The 22,045-nt window shown below is 32.3% G+C and overlaps 1 protein-coding gene across 2 annotated transcripts in view; it reads left to right on the top strand.

Moving 5' to 3' along the window:
* The window catches only part of LOC117024421 (cadherin-10), a 147,611-nt gene that overhangs the window by 72,842 nt on the left and 52,724 nt on the right, over positions 1 to 22,045 (top strand). For both annotated transcript variants that reach the window (XM_033109750.1, XM_033109749.1), the window contains exon 3: positions 20,804 to 21,098. In XM_033109750.1, coding sequence (XP_032965641.1) covers positions 20,804 to 21,098 — 295 coding nt within the window. The remainder of the gene's footprint in view (positions 1 to 20,803; positions 21,099 to 22,045) is intronic.

Raw genomic sequence — 22,045 nt, 5'->3', positions numbered from 1 at the left:
GAGACCCAGTCTTATATAATATAAGACTTATATAATATATAATATTATATATAAGACTTCTATAAGACTCGGTCTTATATAAGACCCAGTACTATATTATATTATATTATATTATATTATATTATATTATATTATATTATATTATATTATATTATAAGGCCCGGTCTTATTTTAATATAATTATATTAATATAATTATATTAATATAAGACCGGGTCTTATATTAATTTTTGCTCCAGAAGACTTATTAGAGCTGATGGTCTGTTTAGGTCATATTTTGGAGCAAACACAGAATATATAAAATTTGCCATTTTAGCCATTTTTAAATGCACAATTCAGTGGCATTAAGTATATCCACATTATTGTGCAACCATAACCACCGTTTATCTCCAGAGCATTTTCTGAAACTCTGTGCCTGTTGAACATTAACTTCCCTTTACTCCTCTCCCAAGCCCCTAGTAACTACTATTCTGTTTTCTGCCTCTATGGATTTGACTGTTCTAGGTACGTCATATAAGTGGCATCACACAATATTTGTCCTGTTTTTGCCTGGCTTATCTACCATAACATTACATTTTCAAGGTTCATTCATGTTATAGTGGTATCTGGAATCCATTCCCTTTTAAGGCCATATAATGCTCTATTGTATGCATATACTATTTTTTATTTATCCATTCCCCTGCCAATAGACATTTTGGTTGTTATTGCTTTATTTGGCTATTGTGAATAATGGTGCTGTGAACATTGTTACACAAATACATGTTTGAGTCCCTGCTTTCAACTGTGTATATGCCCAGATATGCAATTTCTGTTATAATAATTCTATATTTAATTTTGGGGGGAACCGACATACTGTTTTCTAGAATGGCTGCACCATTTAACATTCCCATTAACAGTTCAAAAGGGTTGCGATTTCAACACATCCTTGCCAACTCTTGTGTTTTTTTGTTTGTTTGTTTTTTTCTGTGTTGTTGATAATAGGCATCTTAAGGAACTCACTGTGGTTTTGATTTGTGTTCCCTTAATGACTAATGGTGTGGAACAACTCTTCATGGGCTCATTAGCTATTTGCATGTCTTTTTTGGAGAAATGTCTATTATAGTCCTCTGCCCACTTTTAAATTGGGGTATTTGTTTAAAATTATTTCATTTTGCATGAATTTTAATGTGAATTAAAAATATAATCTCCATGCCCAGTATTCCTTTATATAGAGGTTATAATACGTTTATTACATTAATGTTTTTCTCTTTGATTTCATATATATATATATATATTTTTTCTTTTTTCCCTTAGTTTTACAAGCCTAACTTTAAAAAAGTATTTTGAAGTTGTTTATACTAAAAACTAAAACTGAAAATACATAGGTAAGGCAAATATACTATAAAACATCTCCTCGGTAATTATTGAAATTGTTCAAATCATCAAGTTAGGAAAAGATTAACTGTTCCAGCCACAAAGACACTAAAAAACAAAAACAAAAACGAAAACAGAACTAATGCCTAAATGCAGCACAATATTTGAGATGGATACTTTTACTACAAAGTCTATTGCTGGAAAAATTGGTGAAATTTAAATGGAGCTTGAGAACTATATTATAATATTAGTGTTACATTAGCGATTTTGATAGATGATTTGAGATACATAAAAGAATTCACTTGTTGGTAGGAAATGTCAGCTGAAGAACTCAGGAGAGAGAGTGCATCAGGGTGAAAACTTACTCTCAAATGGTTAAGAGAAAAAGTTCTTTACACTGTACTTTCAACTTTCTATATGTAAGTGTTTTAAAATTTAAAAAGAGCTTATTTCTCCTTTTAAATTAATACACTTGTGATTGTGTTTTTATTTACTAATTACGATGATTAAGATCTTCAGTATTATGTTAAACAGAAATGATGAGAATAGAAAAATCTTTTCTTGTTTTGATCTTCCCAGGAAATCATTTTCTGCCTTTCTACATCACATATGATATTAACCATAGAAATTTTGTAGAACAAATGGAAATAAGGTTTTGAAGTTGTTTATAATGATAAAAATAAAAACACAGTAAATGCTAACAATCTTGTGATATTTTTCTGAAGAGTATATTACGAGATACGTTGAATCCCATGCTCTACCCTGATTATTAGTATGATTACGGGCAAATCATTTAATCCCTTGGATTTCTGGTTTCAACACAACTAAAAATGAGTCGTTGATGAGATTAGTTTGAGACACATGCTCTTTACATTCTGTAATTCTATTTGACGTGGCTAATAAAATAAAAAGAAAAGAAACAAAAAATACAATCATAGGTATAAGAAAGGAAGGCAATAACCCTTAACTTATTTAACCTTTCTCTAAATCTTTTCAAGATAAGGTTTTTAAATTATTAAGGTATATTTCACATAGAGCATGTTTCCCTATAAAAATTGTGAATATCGTTATGTGTGTATATTTTTATATTTACATGAATGGTATTTTGCTAAAATAATTCATTTTCTCATTTTTCCTTATTAATGCCATATGTATTTTAAAGATTTAAAATATTATTTCTACATCTATAGTGTTGAATTTAACTGTTGAATAGCATTTTATTATATCGCAATGAAATGAATATGTTTCATTATTTGGTATATCCACCAAATAAAAAACAAAAATAAATGAACAGCCATTCATTAGCTCTTTTCAGAAAGATTTTGATTTAGTTGGTCAATATAAGAGCCAGAGTTTTTTGTTCACTTGTTTTGTTTTTATTTTTTTTAATCCCTGTGCATGGTTCATAGTGGCAACGGAAACATGACCCTGACCTCCCCTATAGTTCTGAATCCTTGTTTTTAATGAATTACTATGATCATTGTTCATGGCTTCTTTATAATATAAATCACACAGAGTAAGGGAAAAAAAAGAAGGCAATAGGGTTACTACTGATGGATTGCTTGAAACTTATGATCAATTAACCTTTAAATTAAGTTCAGGGTAAACTTTCTGTAACACTGCTAGAAATCTATATAGTATTTTATTTTCCTCTTCCCACCGAAGTTTATCTTCATAATTTTTCTCACAGAAATATTTATTACTTGTTTGTTTATTTTTTTAAAGACCTTATTTTTTATAGCACTTTTAGATTCACAGTAAAATTGAGGGGAATATACAGATATTTTCCACATCCCCCCTACTTTGACACATGCATAGCCTCCCCATTATCACCATCTCTCAACAAAGCAGTACAACTGTTAGAATTGATGATGCTATGTTGACACATCGGAATCGCCCAGGGCCCATGATTACATTATGGTTGTCATTGGTACTATGTATTCTGTGGGTTCAAACAAAGGTATAATGATGTGTATCCACCATTATGTTATTTTACAGAGTATTTTCATTGCCCTAAAATCCTCTGTGGTCTCCCACTTATCTCTGTGCTTCGCTTCCCCCACCACACACACACACACACATCCTGCAATCCCTGCCTACCTTGATCTTTTTACTTTTCCCAATACTTTTGTCTTTTTCAGAGTGTTACATAGTTAGAATCTAATATTATGTAGCCCTTTTCAGATTGACTTCTTTCCCTTATCAATATACCTTTAAGATTATTCCACTACTTTTCATCACTTCCTAGTTCATTTCTTTCTTAGTACTAAATATTTTATTGCCTGGATGCCCCAGTTTATTTATCCATTCACCTACTGAAGGACGTCTTAGTTGCTTCCAAGTTTTGGCAATGATAAATAAAGCTCCTATACACATCCATGTGTAGGTTATTGTGTGGACATAAATTCTTTCAGCTCTTTCAGGTAAATTACCAAGGAGCACAATTGCTGGATCGTCTGATAAAAGTATGATTAGTTTTGTAAGAAACCTCTAAAAGGTCTTCCGAGTGGCTGTACCATTTTGCGTTCCCACCAGCAATGGATCAGAGTTCTTAATGCTCCACATCTTTGCCAGCAAGCGTGTTGTCAGTGTTCCAAATTTGGGGCACTTCAACAGGTGTGTTCTGGTAATACATTGTTATCTTAATTTTTATTTCCCTGATGACATATGATGTAGAGGGTCTTGTCATGTGCTTATTTACCATCTGTATATTTCCTCTGGCTAGTTATCTCTTCAGGTCTTTAGCTTATTTTTTAAAACTGGGTTGCTTATTATCATTGATTTATAAGAATTCTTTGCACGTTTAGGATAACAGTCCTTTATCAGGGTCTTCGCAAATATTTTCTTCTATTGTGTGCCCTATCTTTCCATTCTCTTTATAGTGTCTTTTGCAAAGCAGTAGGTTTTGATTTTAATGAAGTCCAGCTTATCAGTTTTTTTCTTTCATGGATCATGCCCTCCGACATTGTATCTATAATGTCATTTGCACACCCAAGGTTTGCTCTACGTTTCCTCCTATGCTTTCTTCCAAGAATTTTTAGTTTTGCATTTTACATTTCTGTCTGTGATCCTTTTGATCAAATGTAAATCTCTACCAAACCCGTATTTCTGAAGTAACTAATATAGAGTATGAATTTTATGTTAATTACCGAGTTTTCTATTTTCATATTCTATAACTATTCTGTTTCATTCATATTTTTACTATATATACAAGCACAATATTAGCACAATATTTTAAAATGAAATATACATAACACTTTTAAACATTAAATAATATAAGTATAATATTAGTTACCGTTTATTGAGGGCATGATATCGGCCAGTTATTGCTAGGCACTGTAGGTGCCGTAAATTATACAGCACTATTGCAATAAAAAGCTTGCTATTTCTACTTTACCAAGAGGAACCTGAAGATTAGAGAAGCTAGCTAGTATATCTAGTTACTTAGCTAATAAATTTTTATTCAGCTAGGCTGCAAATCTAGTACTGTCTTACCAGGAAATGAGGTTTATTTCACTATAATGTACTAGCATATTAGTAAATAGATGGAAAACATCACAGATAAAACTCAGCTTTTCTTTATTTCATTTTAGTTTTGTGGATAATGTTCTTATTGAATGCATAAATCTATCAGCAATACATTTACAGAGGAAAGAACTCTGGAGTCTCAACTTCAGCACACGTTAGCAGCCAAATTCTTTGAAACCATGACCTAATTTCTCAGAGTCTCAGTTTCCATAATTTTGAAGGAAATAATAGCATCTATTCATGCACGTTGCAATTCTGGAAATCAAAATTAGGTGATGAATATACAAACTCTATCAAGTCTATCAGGCCCTCTCTAAATGCACAGCATTATTACCATTTAGGGTACATGTCAATGAAGAAACACAATAGCTTCTAACAAAAAGTATCTGGAATTAAATGCAGTTTTAATTATATAAATGTAGAGAGGAATCTAAAGCAAATATCAGAAAGGGAAGTGGCAGCGTAAGTAATAATTACAGGCCATATGCTGTGTTGGTGGTTGGATGGCTTTCTCAACACATCTTCCTACTGTCCTGTTTATTACGCTAGAAACATGACAAGCCAAAGGAAATGTGTAGGATACACACACACACACACACACACACACACACACACACACACACAGAGAGAGAATTGGAAATATTTCCAGTGAAATATAATTACCTTATTTTGATGTAATCAGCAGAAAGGAAGAAAATCTGGCTTTTAATTGAGCAGCTAGGATCATGGATTATCTAAATAAACTGGTCCAAAAATTGTTAAGATAAAGGCAAAATAAATTAGTCAGATGTTCACAAATTTGGAGATAAAATAATGAAAACTAGTAAATCATTTAAGAGCAATCATACAAAAGTAACAAAAATTTTAAAAGCCATGCTTTAAAACATGGAAAGTATGTATCTATAGATTTAATTTGTTCTCCGGCCAAAAGCAACTGAAATCTGGCCTATAAAATGAAGAAACTGATTGTTTTTTCCGTTTTAATCAGTTAAAGACTTCCAAATGAAAAATTTTATTCTCCATTTTTTGGACGGTAATTTTAAACTAGACTGTACTATTTGTTATGTTACTTTCTGATGAAATTTGGACTTTGTTCTCAAAGTATCCCTTTGCAGTCCGCTTTTACTTCTTCAAATCTCATCCATCAATTACTGTTTTAGCCTGTTTTATTGTCAGATGACATCCATTTAAAAAACATTTTTTCCAGCTTTTGTCATATAATTGACCTATAAGATGGTGTAAGTTTAAGGTGTAATGATTTGACACATGAATGTACTGTAAAATGATTTTAACCACACATATCCTTCTATCAAAACATACTGTTTTCTCCTTCCTGCCCAGGATATGTTTTCAGTCAGCCAAAAACTAAGTTTTTCCTGCCAATAAACATGTTGTTTAGGATAAAGTATTGCAGGGTGAAATCAGTCCAATAGTGAAATGTCTGAAGGAAGTGTTGTTTGGATATTGATCTAGAGTCACTTTATGCATATTGTAGTTATGCATTCTTTTGAGTAAAAAAAAACAAAACAATTTATTAAGAATGTTTAAATTATATGTGCCCAGACATACATTTGTGAACAAAAATTAATTGCCAAAAAACGTTATAGACAACTAATAAATTTCAGCAGATGACTATTCATTACTAAAATTGGCTGTGATATACAACTTAGCTAAAGCAGGTTTGGAGGATGATTTGCCTAAAGAATAAATGATCACAGACTATTTTCTTTGCCTATTTATTCCTACTAAACAAGGGAAAATAATTTTGAAACCTACTTCCTAACAACATGCTTATTTGTGTGCACTAATAAAACAAAATAGAGAACAAATGTATGTTTTTATGAGAAGAATTGTCCTAGTAAACAGACCAGTTAAAACAAATAATTCATGCTAGGCAGACTCCCCCCAACTCCCACCCCCAACCATGCCACCCTAGGCAAAATGTTTGCTTTTAAAACAATAGGATAAAAAAAGTCACTAGAAAAAAAAGCAAAATAAGACTGCTGAGATAGGACTAGGCTCATGAAAGTATATACTGGATTTGAAAACACATAATTGTAAAATATTTCAATAACTAATATATTAAATTTCTATTGGCAGGTCACAGCAGGGTAAAAACAAACTGTCCCATCATTGAATGTGCTGATTCTAACATAGCGTACATGTTTACAAGTGTTGAATCAAACTGATATAGATTTTAATAATATGGATATCTTTTCTGTCAGTAGTCTTTGATTTTTTATTCTCTGTCCCTGTTACTTTTTTCAATTTTTCATTCGGACATCTCCATGTCTTGATTCCTTTTTTTTGTTGTTTAACCAGCTGTAGTTACAGAACTTTGACCAAAAAACATAAATGTTCCTCGACATTACTTACTGAAAGTCTTAATGATTTTCAACATTTATATGATCTTTGGTTTATAATATATTAATTTTATTACTCTGTGTTTAAAAATATACTTTGTCTTTTTCTTTTTCCTATGCTTATTTTGCTAAATAGCACATAAAATTATAATAGGCTCAAAAGTATTTGATTATTCTACTTCGTGTCTTTTTTCAAAAAACTTGAATTTTGGGTGTGATTGCAAATTTTAAGCGAAATATAAAAGTTCTGTATTGATTTCTAAAAGGAATTAAAAACAAATTCAATTTTTGGTTGAGAAAACTGATATGCATCATCTGTATCTTCAGTCCATTCCCTTCATCTTATTTTATTTAGAGACTATATCAAATTTTAACTAATTATTAAATTCACCAGGGAGAGCTTAGTTGGAATATCATCAGAGGCTGTAGAAACTGAAGTACTTATTTGTTCTCATAGACAGAGATATTTATTAGTAAATTCAGGCTTTTTTTCCAACTGAATGGAAATTCATCTCACTCATTTTCTTTTCCCTTGATTAATGAATAAAGAATGCAAGCAAATAACATAACTGAAAAATGAAATTAAGTATTGAATTTCAGTGGTGTGTTGTCTTTATTTTTACGTGAAGAGGAGAATAAATGAAATTATATGGAAATATTTTGAACCTTTTTTAACCAGCAATTTATTCTATTTTACTAAATACAGAAAGGATATAAATTGAAAATGACAAAGGGAAATAAGAATTATTATTTAAGAATATTAAAGTAGGAGGAAAAAAATGTCAATTTTCATAGACAGCAACAAAGTCAAATTACAAGTAATGCAAAAACACCCAGAAAATTTCAGCCTAAAAAATTGTCAAGAAGGCATCAATGGTAAGTAGAAAGCATATAAATTGAAGTGTAAAAAGTAAATACAGAAGAAAAAAGGAATGCTTTTGTTTTCAAATTGTAGAATATACCAGTACTATGAATATCAGAAAGCCATCTACCCACCGTCCCACATCGCCACCACATATGCACATCCACAGGTTTTATAGAATTTAAGCAAAGGGAGTGAGGTTGTCTAAGCAAACTTGAAAAAAAGAATATCTTCAAATTTAGTTTATCGTTATGATATTTAAAGAAAGACAACAAAAAAATCTTGAGATTAAAATTTATCCACTTGGTTTTAAATAATTTCAAGTATATGAGTACATATAAATATATTTTTGTGAATAACTCTAGAAAACAAATGTGTCATAATTATCAATGTGTATTACCAAAAAGCAGTTATGCACAATTAATTTCCTCCATTGTAGGCTGCCATACACATACTGTTATACATTATTCTCTCTTAATAAAGATGTATTTCTAAAATATTTTAATGAAGATGTATTAAGAATTTTTAAATATTTTAAATCTATTTTTTTTTTCAATTTTATAGTCATTAAAAAAAATCAACCAAGCAATTACTATTTAATAGTTAGTTTAAAATTTTTGTTTAATCGTTAATGGTAAAGGGATCTTTACCAGATTTTTTTCAGGATGGATCTTAGACTTAGTGATTTTCGAATAAACTTTATAAACAAGGACTGTTGAGTTAATCATAGAAAATAATTACATTCTATAGATTTTAAATATCTTTGAAATTTGGAGGTTCTAAACGAAAAATAAAAATTAACCTAATCTTCAGTTATACTTCCTTTAATAATGTAAATTAAACAATTATTTGTAGAACAATTACAGCTACAATTTCAGTTTGGCTTAGTACAATTGCATCTTTTTTTTTTTTTTTAAAGTCAGTTTCCTTCGACATGGTAGCCTAATAACTCTTGGTTATTTCTTTTCCCACCTAAAAAAGAAGAAAATGAAATGAGATGTATAGATTAGAAGCACAGGGAACAAAGTGATGAGGCTTCAGATGAACAACAAATTAATGAAGAGTTTATGGGCAACTGAAAGTGGAGTGGGTCACTGTGACAGCCCCACCAGCCACAGGAACAGAGGTAGACTTCCTGAGAGTAGTGTAGGAGAAAGCTGAAATGGGGGGAGTATTATTTTCAGCTTTAGTTTGGACTCATTGGTTACTTAGTTTACTTCCTTCTCAGCAATCAGTTGTATTGATTGTCTTTTCCTACTTAACTCCCCACCCCCTCCTCTACTTAATAGCAAGGCATTCAATCAAATATTCCTAGAAGTGAGTATGGCTCTCAAATTGGCTAATACTGATACCAATATCTGTGTGTTATAATGAAGATGGGACCTCATTACCTTCATGTTTCCCATTTGCACAGTTTATTTTGAAGTTCTTGAACCCTATAGATATGATCTATCGTTGTTGGAAGACAGTTTCTCATAAAGCTCTCATATTTCTTCACTTCTATGTATTAACAGTTCAATTTGCTTAGATTAATTTACATTCCAAATGAAACAAATAGAAAACAGCTCACTACTCAGCAATATTCCGGGATAGTAGGAACCTCATGAAGATTTGCTTACCTTCCAGAGAAATAAAGTTAATGCTAGAAATTCCCTTTTGTGTTTCTTGGGCTCAATGTCTCTTAGCTGGGATACCACACTGACCACATCCACAGCGGGTCTGAGCTGCTGCATCACCCCTTGAGACTTGGGGACCAAGGGAATCGGATGCAAACATGAAGCTTAGGTTGCCTGCTCTGCCTATAGTAATGAACTGGCTAAATCTATTTTGATCCATTGTGTCTTTAGTGGCCAAATCTATGGAAGTGTGACAAGTCAACCAGCAGCTGCCACTATGCACTGCTTAGGGACTGTTTGGTGCTTCATGATCCTGTTTGGGCTGTGTATAGTCCAAATGCTCACTTAATGGTCGGGCTTGCAAGGGAAAAGCAAAGTCATGAAGCCTCTAATGAACCTTTTTATACCAATGTAAAAGAATAACAAAGTGTCGCTAATACTTTAGAAAATCCCGCGGCACACAAAAAGAAGAACCTCATTTAATAAATAGAGCGTCAGTCTCTGGGGGAACAAGAAATAAGTCACAGAAGAGTAAAGAACTTCAGAATAATTAAATCCTATCTTCTAAGGGAATGGGAAAATGTAGGACATTTTTATAAAAAGAATCATTTGGAAAAAAAATTGTTTCAAATGATAAATAATCAAAGGAAATTTTAAAAGGGGGTGATATGGATAAAACAGTCAAAGAGAAATCCAGAAGGTCTAATTAGCTTCTAATAGAAAACCGAAAAAAAGAAAGAAAAGAACAGTAAAGGGAAGAAGAGAGACACAGAGAGAATAAAAATCAGAACAGAAAATGCAGAGATAATCAAATATTAAACAACATATGTTTTTTCCAAAGCTGAGAAAAGACATCAAGATTATTTTCACAAATTTTAAAACCACAAAAACAAGATCTTCAGTCTAAATGTACCCAAAATATCCTTCTTTTTTAACTGTAATCAAATGAAAATCAGAGTCTGACTAAAAATTTTCCACAATAAAATTGGGTATTAGAAGAAAATGGAATAATTTTTAATTTTTTTCTGAGGAAAATGTTATTTGGAACATAACAGTATATCTCTCATTAAATCATCCATCAAGACATTTGAAGAAATCTGTTATTATAAGTCAGAGTTAAAAAAACAAAAGAAAAAGCAATTTGAAGGAATTAGAGAATACGTAGAGAAAATAATTAAAAAATCAACTTCTACAAGTATGCAAGATAAATATATGTTGATATATAATGCAATATTAATTTGCATGTGTTACATTCAAAAAAATAAAATAGATAGCTCTTCTGGTTAGCTATTGCTGCCAAACATAAAAAATTTCACGAGTTACCACAAAACAGTAATTTTACTATTTGCCTGGTTTCTCTCTCTCTGTCTCTCTGTCTCTCTGTCTCTCTGTCTCTCTCTCTGTCTCTCTCTCTCTCTCTCTCTCTCTCTCTCTCTCTCTCTCTCCCCCTCTATCTATCTATCTATCTTCCACCGCCCCCAGTCCCTCCCTCCTTCTCCATATGGTTTGTCCATGCCTAGATGAGATGAATTCCTGATAGCTTCAGAACAGCTGGACTCCTTATGTAGTAGCTGAGGGCTGTAGTCCAAGTACTTCAGCCTCCCAAGCAGAAGTGTCCTCACTTTTTCTGATCCGTCCTTGAAAATCATGCAGTATCACTTTTGCTACATTCTGCCATTACAAGAGATTCAAGGGAAAGGGAATTGAACTCCACCTCCTGATGGGGATTCAATGGAAGGGATATTGAGCTCTTCCTCTGGATTAAGAGGTGAGAAGTTATCATAAGGGGATACAGGGTGGGAATATTGTTGCAGCCACCTGTGGAAAATTCTATCGGCTAGATATATATATAACTTTTATAAAATGAGTCCACAGAGAAAGAATGTCTTTGGAATTCAAAGATATGCAGAATAGAAAAATCTCAATAGATGACATGGAGAATAACATTAGAAACGTTAACCTAGAAATTAAAGCAAGAGACAAAGAGATGGAAAATCTGAGATAAGGGACAATGAAATTAAAGGAATAAACAGTAAGGAACAGTATCTGAATAATAGAAGTTCCAAAACAAGAAAAAATGGAGGGCAGGGGATATCAATGAAAAATTCATTAGAATGTCTCAGAACACAATGGCACAAGATGGCAGAATAAAGGGACTGGTGAGTACCCTGCAATTATGTTAGAAGTATATAGACACCAAGGAACAATATAATACACCTTAAAAAATCTAGGCAAACAAAAGATTCTACAGGCTTCCAGAGAAAAATAAATCCATATACAAAGATCAGACATTCGAAAAAACGACAGATTTCTTAACAGCAATATTTATAAGAAGATGATGGAGTGTGTTCCATATCCTCAAGAAAAACAATATCCAGTCTTGGCTTCTTTGCCCAAGAAGAGAATACTTATACATCCAGTATTTGGTTAGCATATCAAAATCAAATAGTAACAAACACAAAAGGAAAACTTACTGGAAATTGGAAAGGCAAAGGATTCTGGTGACTATCAGAGGCCAGCAGCTGTAAACAAACTTTGAATCGCAGTCTCTTTTGGGACATGTCAGAAGGCTCTGGGAGATTGTCTTCAGAAAGATGAAACCCATTTAGCCTCAACAGCTCAAGAGGAAATTTAGGCAGTTGTGCAAGAGTTTGTGATAGAATTTATTTTTAAATAAATAAATAAAAGCATAGAAAGCTAAGAATTTAACCATCGACAGACTCATAATTCAACAAATGTTTTATGGAAAGACTGGCAGTGCATTTGAGGACCTTCCCTTCGCCAATATTTTCACTCCAGTACCACGTGAACTCCAAAATCTTTTTTCTATTTTACGCCAGAAGTACCCTTTTGGGACAATCACAGATCCTTACCTCCAAGCCAAGGCCCAGAAATGGCAAATTCCCCTGGAGAAAAAACAGCTGCAAATCCCAGTTCACCTTTGTACAAGTCTCTCCTCCCAGGTTGTAGTCCAGTCAATTATTGTTTACACAGCCATGTGGCCTTGGCAATGTGATTTTTTTGTAATCTATCTGGCTGTTCTATATGTTTTCAGTTGGAATGTTATTCTGCTGTTATTACCTAACTATCTTATCCTACTCTGAGATAAATTACAGATGTCTATAATGACATATCATACCGTTTTAGAGACCAATTTGGATTTAAATTTCTACCCTTGGCTATTCATTGAAAAATTTAAATTTGTCCCTTGGTAATTCATGTATATATTCTATTCAACTGTATCCAATCTCATAGTTACTGGAATTTCTATCTAACTTCCAGCCCCAATCTTTTTCACTATGAGGAATGATTTTCTTTATGTACATTTATACTTACAATGGAATCACTCACTGCTCGCCCCTTTTCATTATGGACCTCTAATTCCATTTCTTCCCATTCAGAATGTTCAGCCTTTCCAAAGAAGTCGCACAAATTAAATTCTTTATTTCTCCTATCTGTGGCATTGGATTCTGATGGTCATTTCTTTTTACAGTACATATTCTGTTACGTACTGTGAAATGTTAAGAGACCAAAACAATAGAAAACTTGGTTCTTATCTTCATAATCAATAAATTGTAGTTCCATAAAGACTTATAAAAATAATAGTTCAAAATTCGTATAAGCATTATAAAATTATATATATATATATGTATATTCATTCAAATACACACACACATGCACACAAATAAGAATTGGAGGACAAAGAACACAAAGGTCAATTCTGTCTTGCAAAGGAATTGAAAAAGTGCTTAATCTGGGATATAAATCATATATAGGATCTTTATAGATGAGTAAAAATTTGCAGGGTGGATAAATCAAGATAGCAGGGAAAGAGACAAGTTATAGGAGCATGACATTATCTGATAAGTTTGGGGACTTATGTTTCCTAATTTGATGAAGATATGAATGTCAGCCAAATGAGAAATTCCCTTTCCTAAGGAAGATATTTTCTTGATTTCTCAATTTTCTTTTTTTTTCCCCCATGGAAGAACAGAGTCGCCATAGAATTTTTTTTTTAATGGTCTATGGTTATATTTCAGAGGATATTTGTACTCCTTGATACTACATATAACATTGTTTGTGTATTTTACACACACACAGACACACACACACAATTTTTTTCTATGATATTGTTCATAGCCCTTTTTTAGATTCTTATTTCAGTCAGTGCCTCAAAACATGCAATAAATGTAAAGATCCAAATCAATTTTAATTTTTTTCCCTCCTTGACCATAACCCTAGAGACAGCAGGCAGCTGACTGCCTGGTCCTTCTCCTTTGGGCATTCAATTATGTACTTGTCACTACAGCTTTCAAGATAAAAGCATCTTTACAAGGCTTAGAAACCCAACAGCTTCAAATACTGCCTCTCTAGCAAAATCTGTGAAACGGCTAAGACCTGAAATACCACGGCTAAGACCTGAAATACCACACATAGAATTCTCATCACTTTCTTCAATTTAGTTTACTTCAATCCAGTTCAAGAAATACTTATTTAAATATACTCCTTCAATGAATACCTGTCCCTAGCTCTCTCTTCCTTTTCACATTTCCTGTCATACTTTTCTTGGTGAAAAGGCAGGAGAAAAGATTCTCAACTACCTCTGTAGCCCTTAGAAGAGAGATGATCGTGCGTTTATTTATTTTTTCCTTACTAATTTCTTTTCACCTTATTAATCAAAAGTGAATTTCTTGGTTTTAAATATTTTGTATTTACCTAACAACATTTTACACATGTGTTTACATATATTCCTTTATTTTAAATCCAAGATGATTAAGAAGGCGACTTCAAATGGTGGGGAAAAATCAAGTATAAAATGTCATTTTCACACCACAAGGAGATACTTTGTATAATTTAGTGATTTTTCAAAACTGTATGAAAGAAAATGTCAGGCTTCTAGAAAAATATGAACCTTCTCTAAATTATTTCTCCAATAACTATCTTTAGAAAGGATAAAGTAATCATTAGAAATAATGTGTCTACTCTGTATTATACATACAATTTAAGGTCTTGAAGGAGATAATGCCCTGTGAAAGTATGTCTATGAAAAATTTAAATAAATATAATCTTGGTATCTTCACAGTCCTAGTAAAGAAATGTACCCTAATTGAGACACTTTAAGATGTGAGTCAACACATCAAAACCCATTGATGGAGATGACTTCTTGAATTTTAGAGCACTCTCTGTAAAGCAATATGACCTGTTGTAGGTTCTTGAGCAATTCCTGATGGCTTCAAAGGGCACCCCCAAAACTTCAGGATGATCCCAGATAGAACTCATCAGTTAGGGTGGCCCATAAGCACTACACCAATTTTCAACTGGCTGCACTCTTATAAGACCACCTAGAAAGAGGAATTCCCAGTTGTTGAATCCAGACCCCACTGGACTATTTCCTCCTTGAGGAGATCTCTAGAGAACCTCTCAAATGTGGGAAATAAATCATTGATTGATTGATTGATTGATTGATTTTTGCCTGGCTCTTAGCTATACAGACATTATTGTCCATCTATTGATTAATCCTCGATGCTCAATCCAAACCATATATGGGGGATTTTAAAATTATCATAATTGTTTTATAATCCATTTCATTGTTAAGCTTAATTTTCCTCCCTATTTCTATTTTTGAAGTAAAAATGATTTCTTTCAGATTCATAACATGTGATGTATATTTTTCTACATTATTGTTAAAATAATGCCCATTCTTCTCTGTAAGCTTCATACATTCCAATTCAAGATTTGTCACCCCTCTTCCCTTTTTTCCCAGTCTCAACAAAATGAGTAACTACTTGTTTATTTCTGACCAGATTGTGTTTACTTGCTTTAACATGCCTTAGCTGCTTTCTGATGCTGGGCCATTTTTGCTAGTACTTTTCTTTTTCTTTCGTTCTTTTTTCTATTTTTATTGGATGCAAATTTAAAGTTATTTGACTCAATGCCTTCTTTTCCATTTGATATTATGTTACTCACTAGAGCAATTAGAGTAAAATGCTAATGATGATGTTACCAGAACAGCATAGCATATTTGCTACAATCTGGATTTTTTTAAAACAAATATAGAATATATTGGCTGTTTGGAAGAACAGCAGGTATAAAATTATCACTGTGCATTAGAAAATCTATTCAACAATTTCTGATGTTTTAAAGTTAATGAACATACACCCACAAAAATGAGAAATTGTTAAACTGAGAGAGTGAGTGTTTTATAGTCCTCGTGAGTCATTCATCAAAATTCATCCTTCAACTAGTCTAACCATTATAAATATAATTCTAATATAATTCCTAAAAACATAATTCTAATTTTCTCCACAGCCCTTTCCCAGTTTTTGAAATACAAACACATACCAACAATTATCAATATCCAAAGGCATCAGTATTCTGACTAAGAACTCACACAGCACTATAAATTCCTCTGAACTAGTAATGAGACTTTTATTGGCAGATGCAGTTTTTCATTTCTTTAAAACTTGTTCTTCATTTTTCTTCTAGCCAAGGGTGAAAATGTAAGGTGAACTCTTTTATTGGTTATCCTTTTAGTAACAAATTACATAAATTCCTTCCTTGTACCTCATAGATTGTATTAATTCCTCACATAAAGTGAGGAACTGAAAAATAAAAATGAGCTGATATTAAGAGGTAAAATTACCACCACATGGTTATACTTCAGTACCTATCCTGAAGTATAATATTACTTTAACTTCTGTGTGATAAAAAATTGATTAAATCTCAGTTTCTTGGTCTTAAAAACAAAAGGGGGACCGTAAACTAGATAATCCACAAGATCCCTTTTAGCTTATAAACTTTGCTTTAGACAAATATCTTAAGATGAATGTTTTACATAAAACGTTATAAAATTGTCAGAAACCTGCCACATTTCAAATTACCAGACTTTCATTAATTAATCCACAGTTAATATATTTCTTTAAATTCAGTGTATTGTTTAGTTTTGCTTATTAAATTACTCAGTATAAGCAAGTGAGTTATAATTAACCAAATCTAAATTAGGAAGTTAAATAATAGGAAAATGACTTTTAAATGTGCAGCACAGTACCAGTTGTTCTGTTTTTATTAATTGTCATGTGTCTTGCCATGTCCTTTATCTGCTTCTGAATTTACAAGGAACACAGCATGTTGTGAATTTTTAATAGGTTTTCCTCAAGGAAAGGAAAGGTCAGTATTAACATAAAATTCTTCTTAAAGATTTGTGGCACAAATGTTTCACACTAAAGAACAGGTGTTACTGAGGAACTAAAGCCACAATAATCTGACATTTTTTCTGTGTTTAACGAAAACATAATGTCTCACATAATAAAATATCACTAAGTCAAATCAATATAAAAGTTATTTCAAAGTCGGTGCTGTAAATTTATTTCACAAGTAATCCATAATCTTACTTCTCAGTAACATAAACAACTGATTTTGTTCAATTAAATGTTTAATAAATCCAAGTATTGGTACCTAATACCCAAATATAAAAGGGAGGAGCAACAAGAAAGCTACAATTGTTAGGACTAACACTTGTCTGATAATTACTTGGTAAATGAGTTGAAATGTGAAATAAAATTCTATCTCACACACAAGAAAAGAGGGAGAGAGACAATACCAGGGTAAGGGTGGGGAAAGTATGCAAAAGAAGAGGTAACTAAAATACATTTTAAAAACTTGAAGAGAAGGAGAAGGGCGTAGACAGGAGACTATAATGAAAGAACTTGCCCCGCTGCTCTCTTTCTGTATCTGTGAGGAAATCGTCAACCAATATTAGTTAGCTCTCGTCTCGCATCACATTCATCTAAGTGAGGGAGCAATCCCCAAATCTCAGGTGGTCTAGAAATTCATCCCTCTGCCTTACAGTAAATATCTGTTGTAGTTTCTTTATTTGTTCTTTACTTTCTTTACTTGTCTCAAATATCTTTATTTAAATAGTATTTTGCTAAATATAGGCTAATGTCAAGCCCGCAAACTTGGTTCATCTTGGCCCTTTTTTCTAGTTTTAGTGAGCAGTTGTTTTCCTCTGTAAGAAAAAAAAAAGGTTCTTTTCTTTTATGTAAGTTCTCATGGTACAAGAAAAATTTATTATAAGTTGGGCTTCTTAAAATGAAAAATTATAAATTCATAGATCTAATTTGTTTCTCTTAATTATGAGAAGGTAGAAATCTTCATTTCGGATTCTCAAAACCACAGTCCAACTTCCAGCCCTCATCTCTTTGATTCCTTACCACCATGTTCAATTTTCTGATCCAATAGGAACTACCATAGAATATGGCCCAATTACAAGATTTAATTTCCATTCTCTGTCCTATAAATGAAGGTAAAAATCCTGCTGTGATTCGTATTCCAAAATTGAGTATTATAAAAATTATAATCTCACTGTACTAGCAACTTTTTTGCATGTCTAACTGATTAGGGTAGTAGAACTGGTATTAATGAGGCACATCTTATCTTGTACCTTTCTCTTCTGCAAATCTATATTCTATACCTGCCCAGTGTTCTTCATGATATGTGAAAATTGTAAAATGCAAAAAATTCCCCAGGTTTAAACCACTTCTCATTCTCTATTGAGTAGGTTAGGTGTGATATGCTTCAGGAAAACCTCACTCATTTCTGTGGGCTAATTTAGGGGCTGCCCTGTGAATTTCCATAGTATCTGAAATATTCCATAACACTAAAATGGAATAGTTAATTTACTTTTAGAAGTACCTGATTCCTATGAGAGTAAACAAATATTTCTCAATTAAAATTGTTGAATGAGTAGACAATAAACACCATGCCTGTCTACTACAAACCACAAAGTTATCTGATCAAATACCTGATAATATCAATAATCTTTTCTTGAATTATTTTGATTCCTAGACAGAACATGAAATTGATGTCTGCCATTTGGAAAATTGCCACTGTGTTGCGCATTTATATAATTGGAAAGTTTCCCAGCAACTATGTGCACTTTCAATTACTAAAAAGCATCAATCTTGTGACTTTTGGAGAGTGGTTCCCTGGACAACACAGTCATAAGTTACTTCTGAGAGCTTTTTAGTTAAAAGCAGATGTTTCTTGAGTTTTTCAACCTTACTTTGTTGTCTATGAATGGCTAAAAATGCAGTAAAAAACTATTTGTTATCTGGCTTCTTTATTTTTTCCTCCAAAGTACATAGCCATTTTGGGTTTTCTTTATCCATTATGTTTGTAATAATGAGTTATTTGCCCAGAACTCAAAAAAATGGAGTTTGATCCAAATTTGATGTCTAAATGCTAATTACTGCAAACCATTAAACAAAAAGTAGCCTGCTTTTGTAGATCCAATAATACCAGTAATACAATATATTAGGCATATGTGTGTGTTTTAAAATATTGTCTTTAATTTAAAAAGTTTTGATGTCCATATGTAAATGTTTTCACAGTTAGGTTCATTGACATAAGCTCCCATAAAGAACACTTTCAAATAAAGAAACAATACTTTACGTAAAAAGTAATACCTTTAATATTTTACATGTAATTGGATGGAAATATGTATCAATGTAAGTGATCTAAAGAGCAAAAAAAAAAACCCTATTTAGATAAATATCTCTCTAATTTTTTTGCATAATTGAAAACTATTTTCTCCAATTTTTAAATCTCAAGGCTACAGGTCAGTCTGCCTTTTCTGACTTACGACTGCATTGTATATATAAATATTTAAAAGAACATTTATGTGATGATTTCTAAGTTATAATGCTTTATAGAAATTTAGAAAATCTACACATTTTTTTTATTTCTTATTGCTAAAAAACAAAACACATTTAAAAAGCATAATCTCTTATTGCAAATAATCAAACTGTGATCTAAGCATAGGCAATGTTTATTCGTTGGGTGGTACAATTAAAGAGAAACTTATAACCTTATGCTTTACAACGCCATGTTCTGTCCCTCCTATGGCTAAGACCCTCCCTTCAGGGAAAGAATTCCGTGGGCAGCAGGGGATAGTCTTATCTGAAACCCACACATCCATTTCCAAATCATACTCGAGGTACTTGGAACCCATTATCCCCTGCTCAAACATCCCTGAACCTGCTTCTAGGTCCTAGAAAGTTCTCTTTTCCAAGTCTGTCACGCAAAGACCAGACTCACCACTCTGTTATATGCACCCCTAACTCTGAGGGTTGGCCTGGTACACATCTCTAAAAGACAACACAGATGGAATTTGTCCATAACACATGGGCTCCTTGTCTATCGTTTGTGTTGAAATAGAGTGTGCACTGGGCCGAGATGTCCACGTGAATGCAAGCAAAGCTCTTTGACATGATGAGTTGATTCTGGAAGGTTAGTGTGTGGCCATAAGCAAGGGGGCCGAAAAAGGCTTACCACGCACTGCCTGTGTCTGCACCCAACTTGTTGCCTGAGGTCCTTAAGAACATAGTTCCAGCAAAATAGAACACTTTATCTTATAGTTCATTAACTTGATTTATAATTTCAAAATACATAGAAAAGTGTTATATAGATATCTATGTGTACTTTTGCTCTGAGACCCACAAGTATTTAATGCAGGGCAGTCAGTGTCTGGTATGAACCTCAAATTATACAAGGTGTTTCTAACATAGGAGCTGTGTTTCATACAACTTTGCCTGTCTTACAGTTCTTAAGATATCACTAATCCCCCAAATGGAAATGCAATAATTAATAATACATTTATAGAAGATGAATGTCCTGCATAATACGAGAGTAAAAGAAGTTTCCACTCACAGAAAGAGACGAGAGAAGCAATGTTTACATCAGCATATGAAGACTGATGACTTCTGTCTTGGTCAGGAGTTATTTGCCTATGAAAGTGGTTATTTACCAAGCAAAGCAAAGAGGGGAAATGTGTGTGATTTATTTTTATTACTTTTTTTTCCATTTAGAATAAAAATCACCCTGGTATATGAAAGGCAAGCCCTATTGTTTAAAGTATATACTATATGAGTATGATCATATTTATTCAACTCTCATTTCAAGAACTAAGCTAACTGACCCCATTTATTCAGTGATGGGACATGAGAGATCTTCTTTGAATTCTTTCAGCCTTCGGTACCTTCAGACATTATCTTGGATGTTCTCTTTTTTTATTCCTCTTAGCTCCATTCAGACCAAGATAAAGGAGATGGATCACTCAAATATATTTTATCTGGAGATGGAGCTGGTACTCTTTTTATTATTGACGAAAAAACAGGTGATATTCATGCCACAAGAAGAATTGATAGGGAAGAAAAGGCCTTTTATACTCTACGTGCACAAGCTATTAACAGAAGAACTTTGAGGCCAGTAGAACCAGAGTCTGAGTTTGTGATCAAAATCCATGATATCAATGACAATGAGCCAACATTCCCAGAGGAAATTTATACAGCTAGTGTTCCTGAAATGTCTGTTGTAGGTAAGTTTATTACAGCATTTATTATGATGTTCAAAAAGTGTTTTTTAAAAAATCAAGAAATTCTTAAAATATTATGATCAATTGATTAAAATCACCTTTGATACCCTACTCAGAATACATATTTAATTTCCTCATTTAGGATATGAGTTCAAAATAAAAGAATGCATTTTTTACTTCCTATGGATTTACAAATTTTACAATACAAATAAGTAGACACTTTCCTCAAAAATCCAAGAAAATACCATTGAACTTCAATAGAAAACTATGAAAATATATATATTTTTGTCACATGGATTTGGATAACGACTGTGTGAAATTCTGAACTCAGAGGCATTATAAGTACATTTAGAACACCGTACATTTAGTCTTTGCAAATATACTCTAGTCATTTGCCTAGAATTTTTATGGATTATCGTGATAATATGAAAGACAGCATTAATGAGATTTTGCAATTATTTCATATTAACTATTTTTTAAAAACTTTCATTATAACCATTATAAATGAAAGGCTGCTGATATAGATCTCTTATTCAAATATACCAGTTGAAAATTCACGTGCAGATATAAAATTACACTAAGTTTAAGTGTAAACCTCTAAGACCAAAGACATGAACATACTAGAAGTATAAAATTCAAGAAAATGAAATTTCCCTCTTCTTCATAAGTAAGTAGAAATTATATTTGTAGGTAAAGAAATTTAAGACTTTTTTATTATTAAATAGAGGATTACAGAACTAAACATCGAAAACAATGATAACATTTTTAGAGATAGATATTTGGATTTAGTAGAATAGATTAATTTCTCAAACGTGAGAGAAGTTGTATAAACCAATGAAACAATTGTGATACTTTTTTCCCCCCTTGTAACAGTTGTTATAGTAAATTTTCAACTCTGCATTTCTCAATAGCATTGTTCTGGAATTATTTAATATTTACTTCACTAAATC

This window comes from Rhinolophus ferrumequinum, chromosome 7 (assembly GCF_004115265.2).
Source record: "Rhinolophus ferrumequinum isolate MPI-CBG mRhiFer1 chromosome 7, mRhiFer1_v1.p, whole genome shotgun sequence".
NCBI classification, from domain to species: Eukaryota; Metazoa; Chordata; class Mammalia; order Chiroptera; family Rhinolophidae; genus Rhinolophus; species Rhinolophus ferrumequinum.
This window is presented reverse-complemented; position numbering and strand designations above follow the sequence as displayed.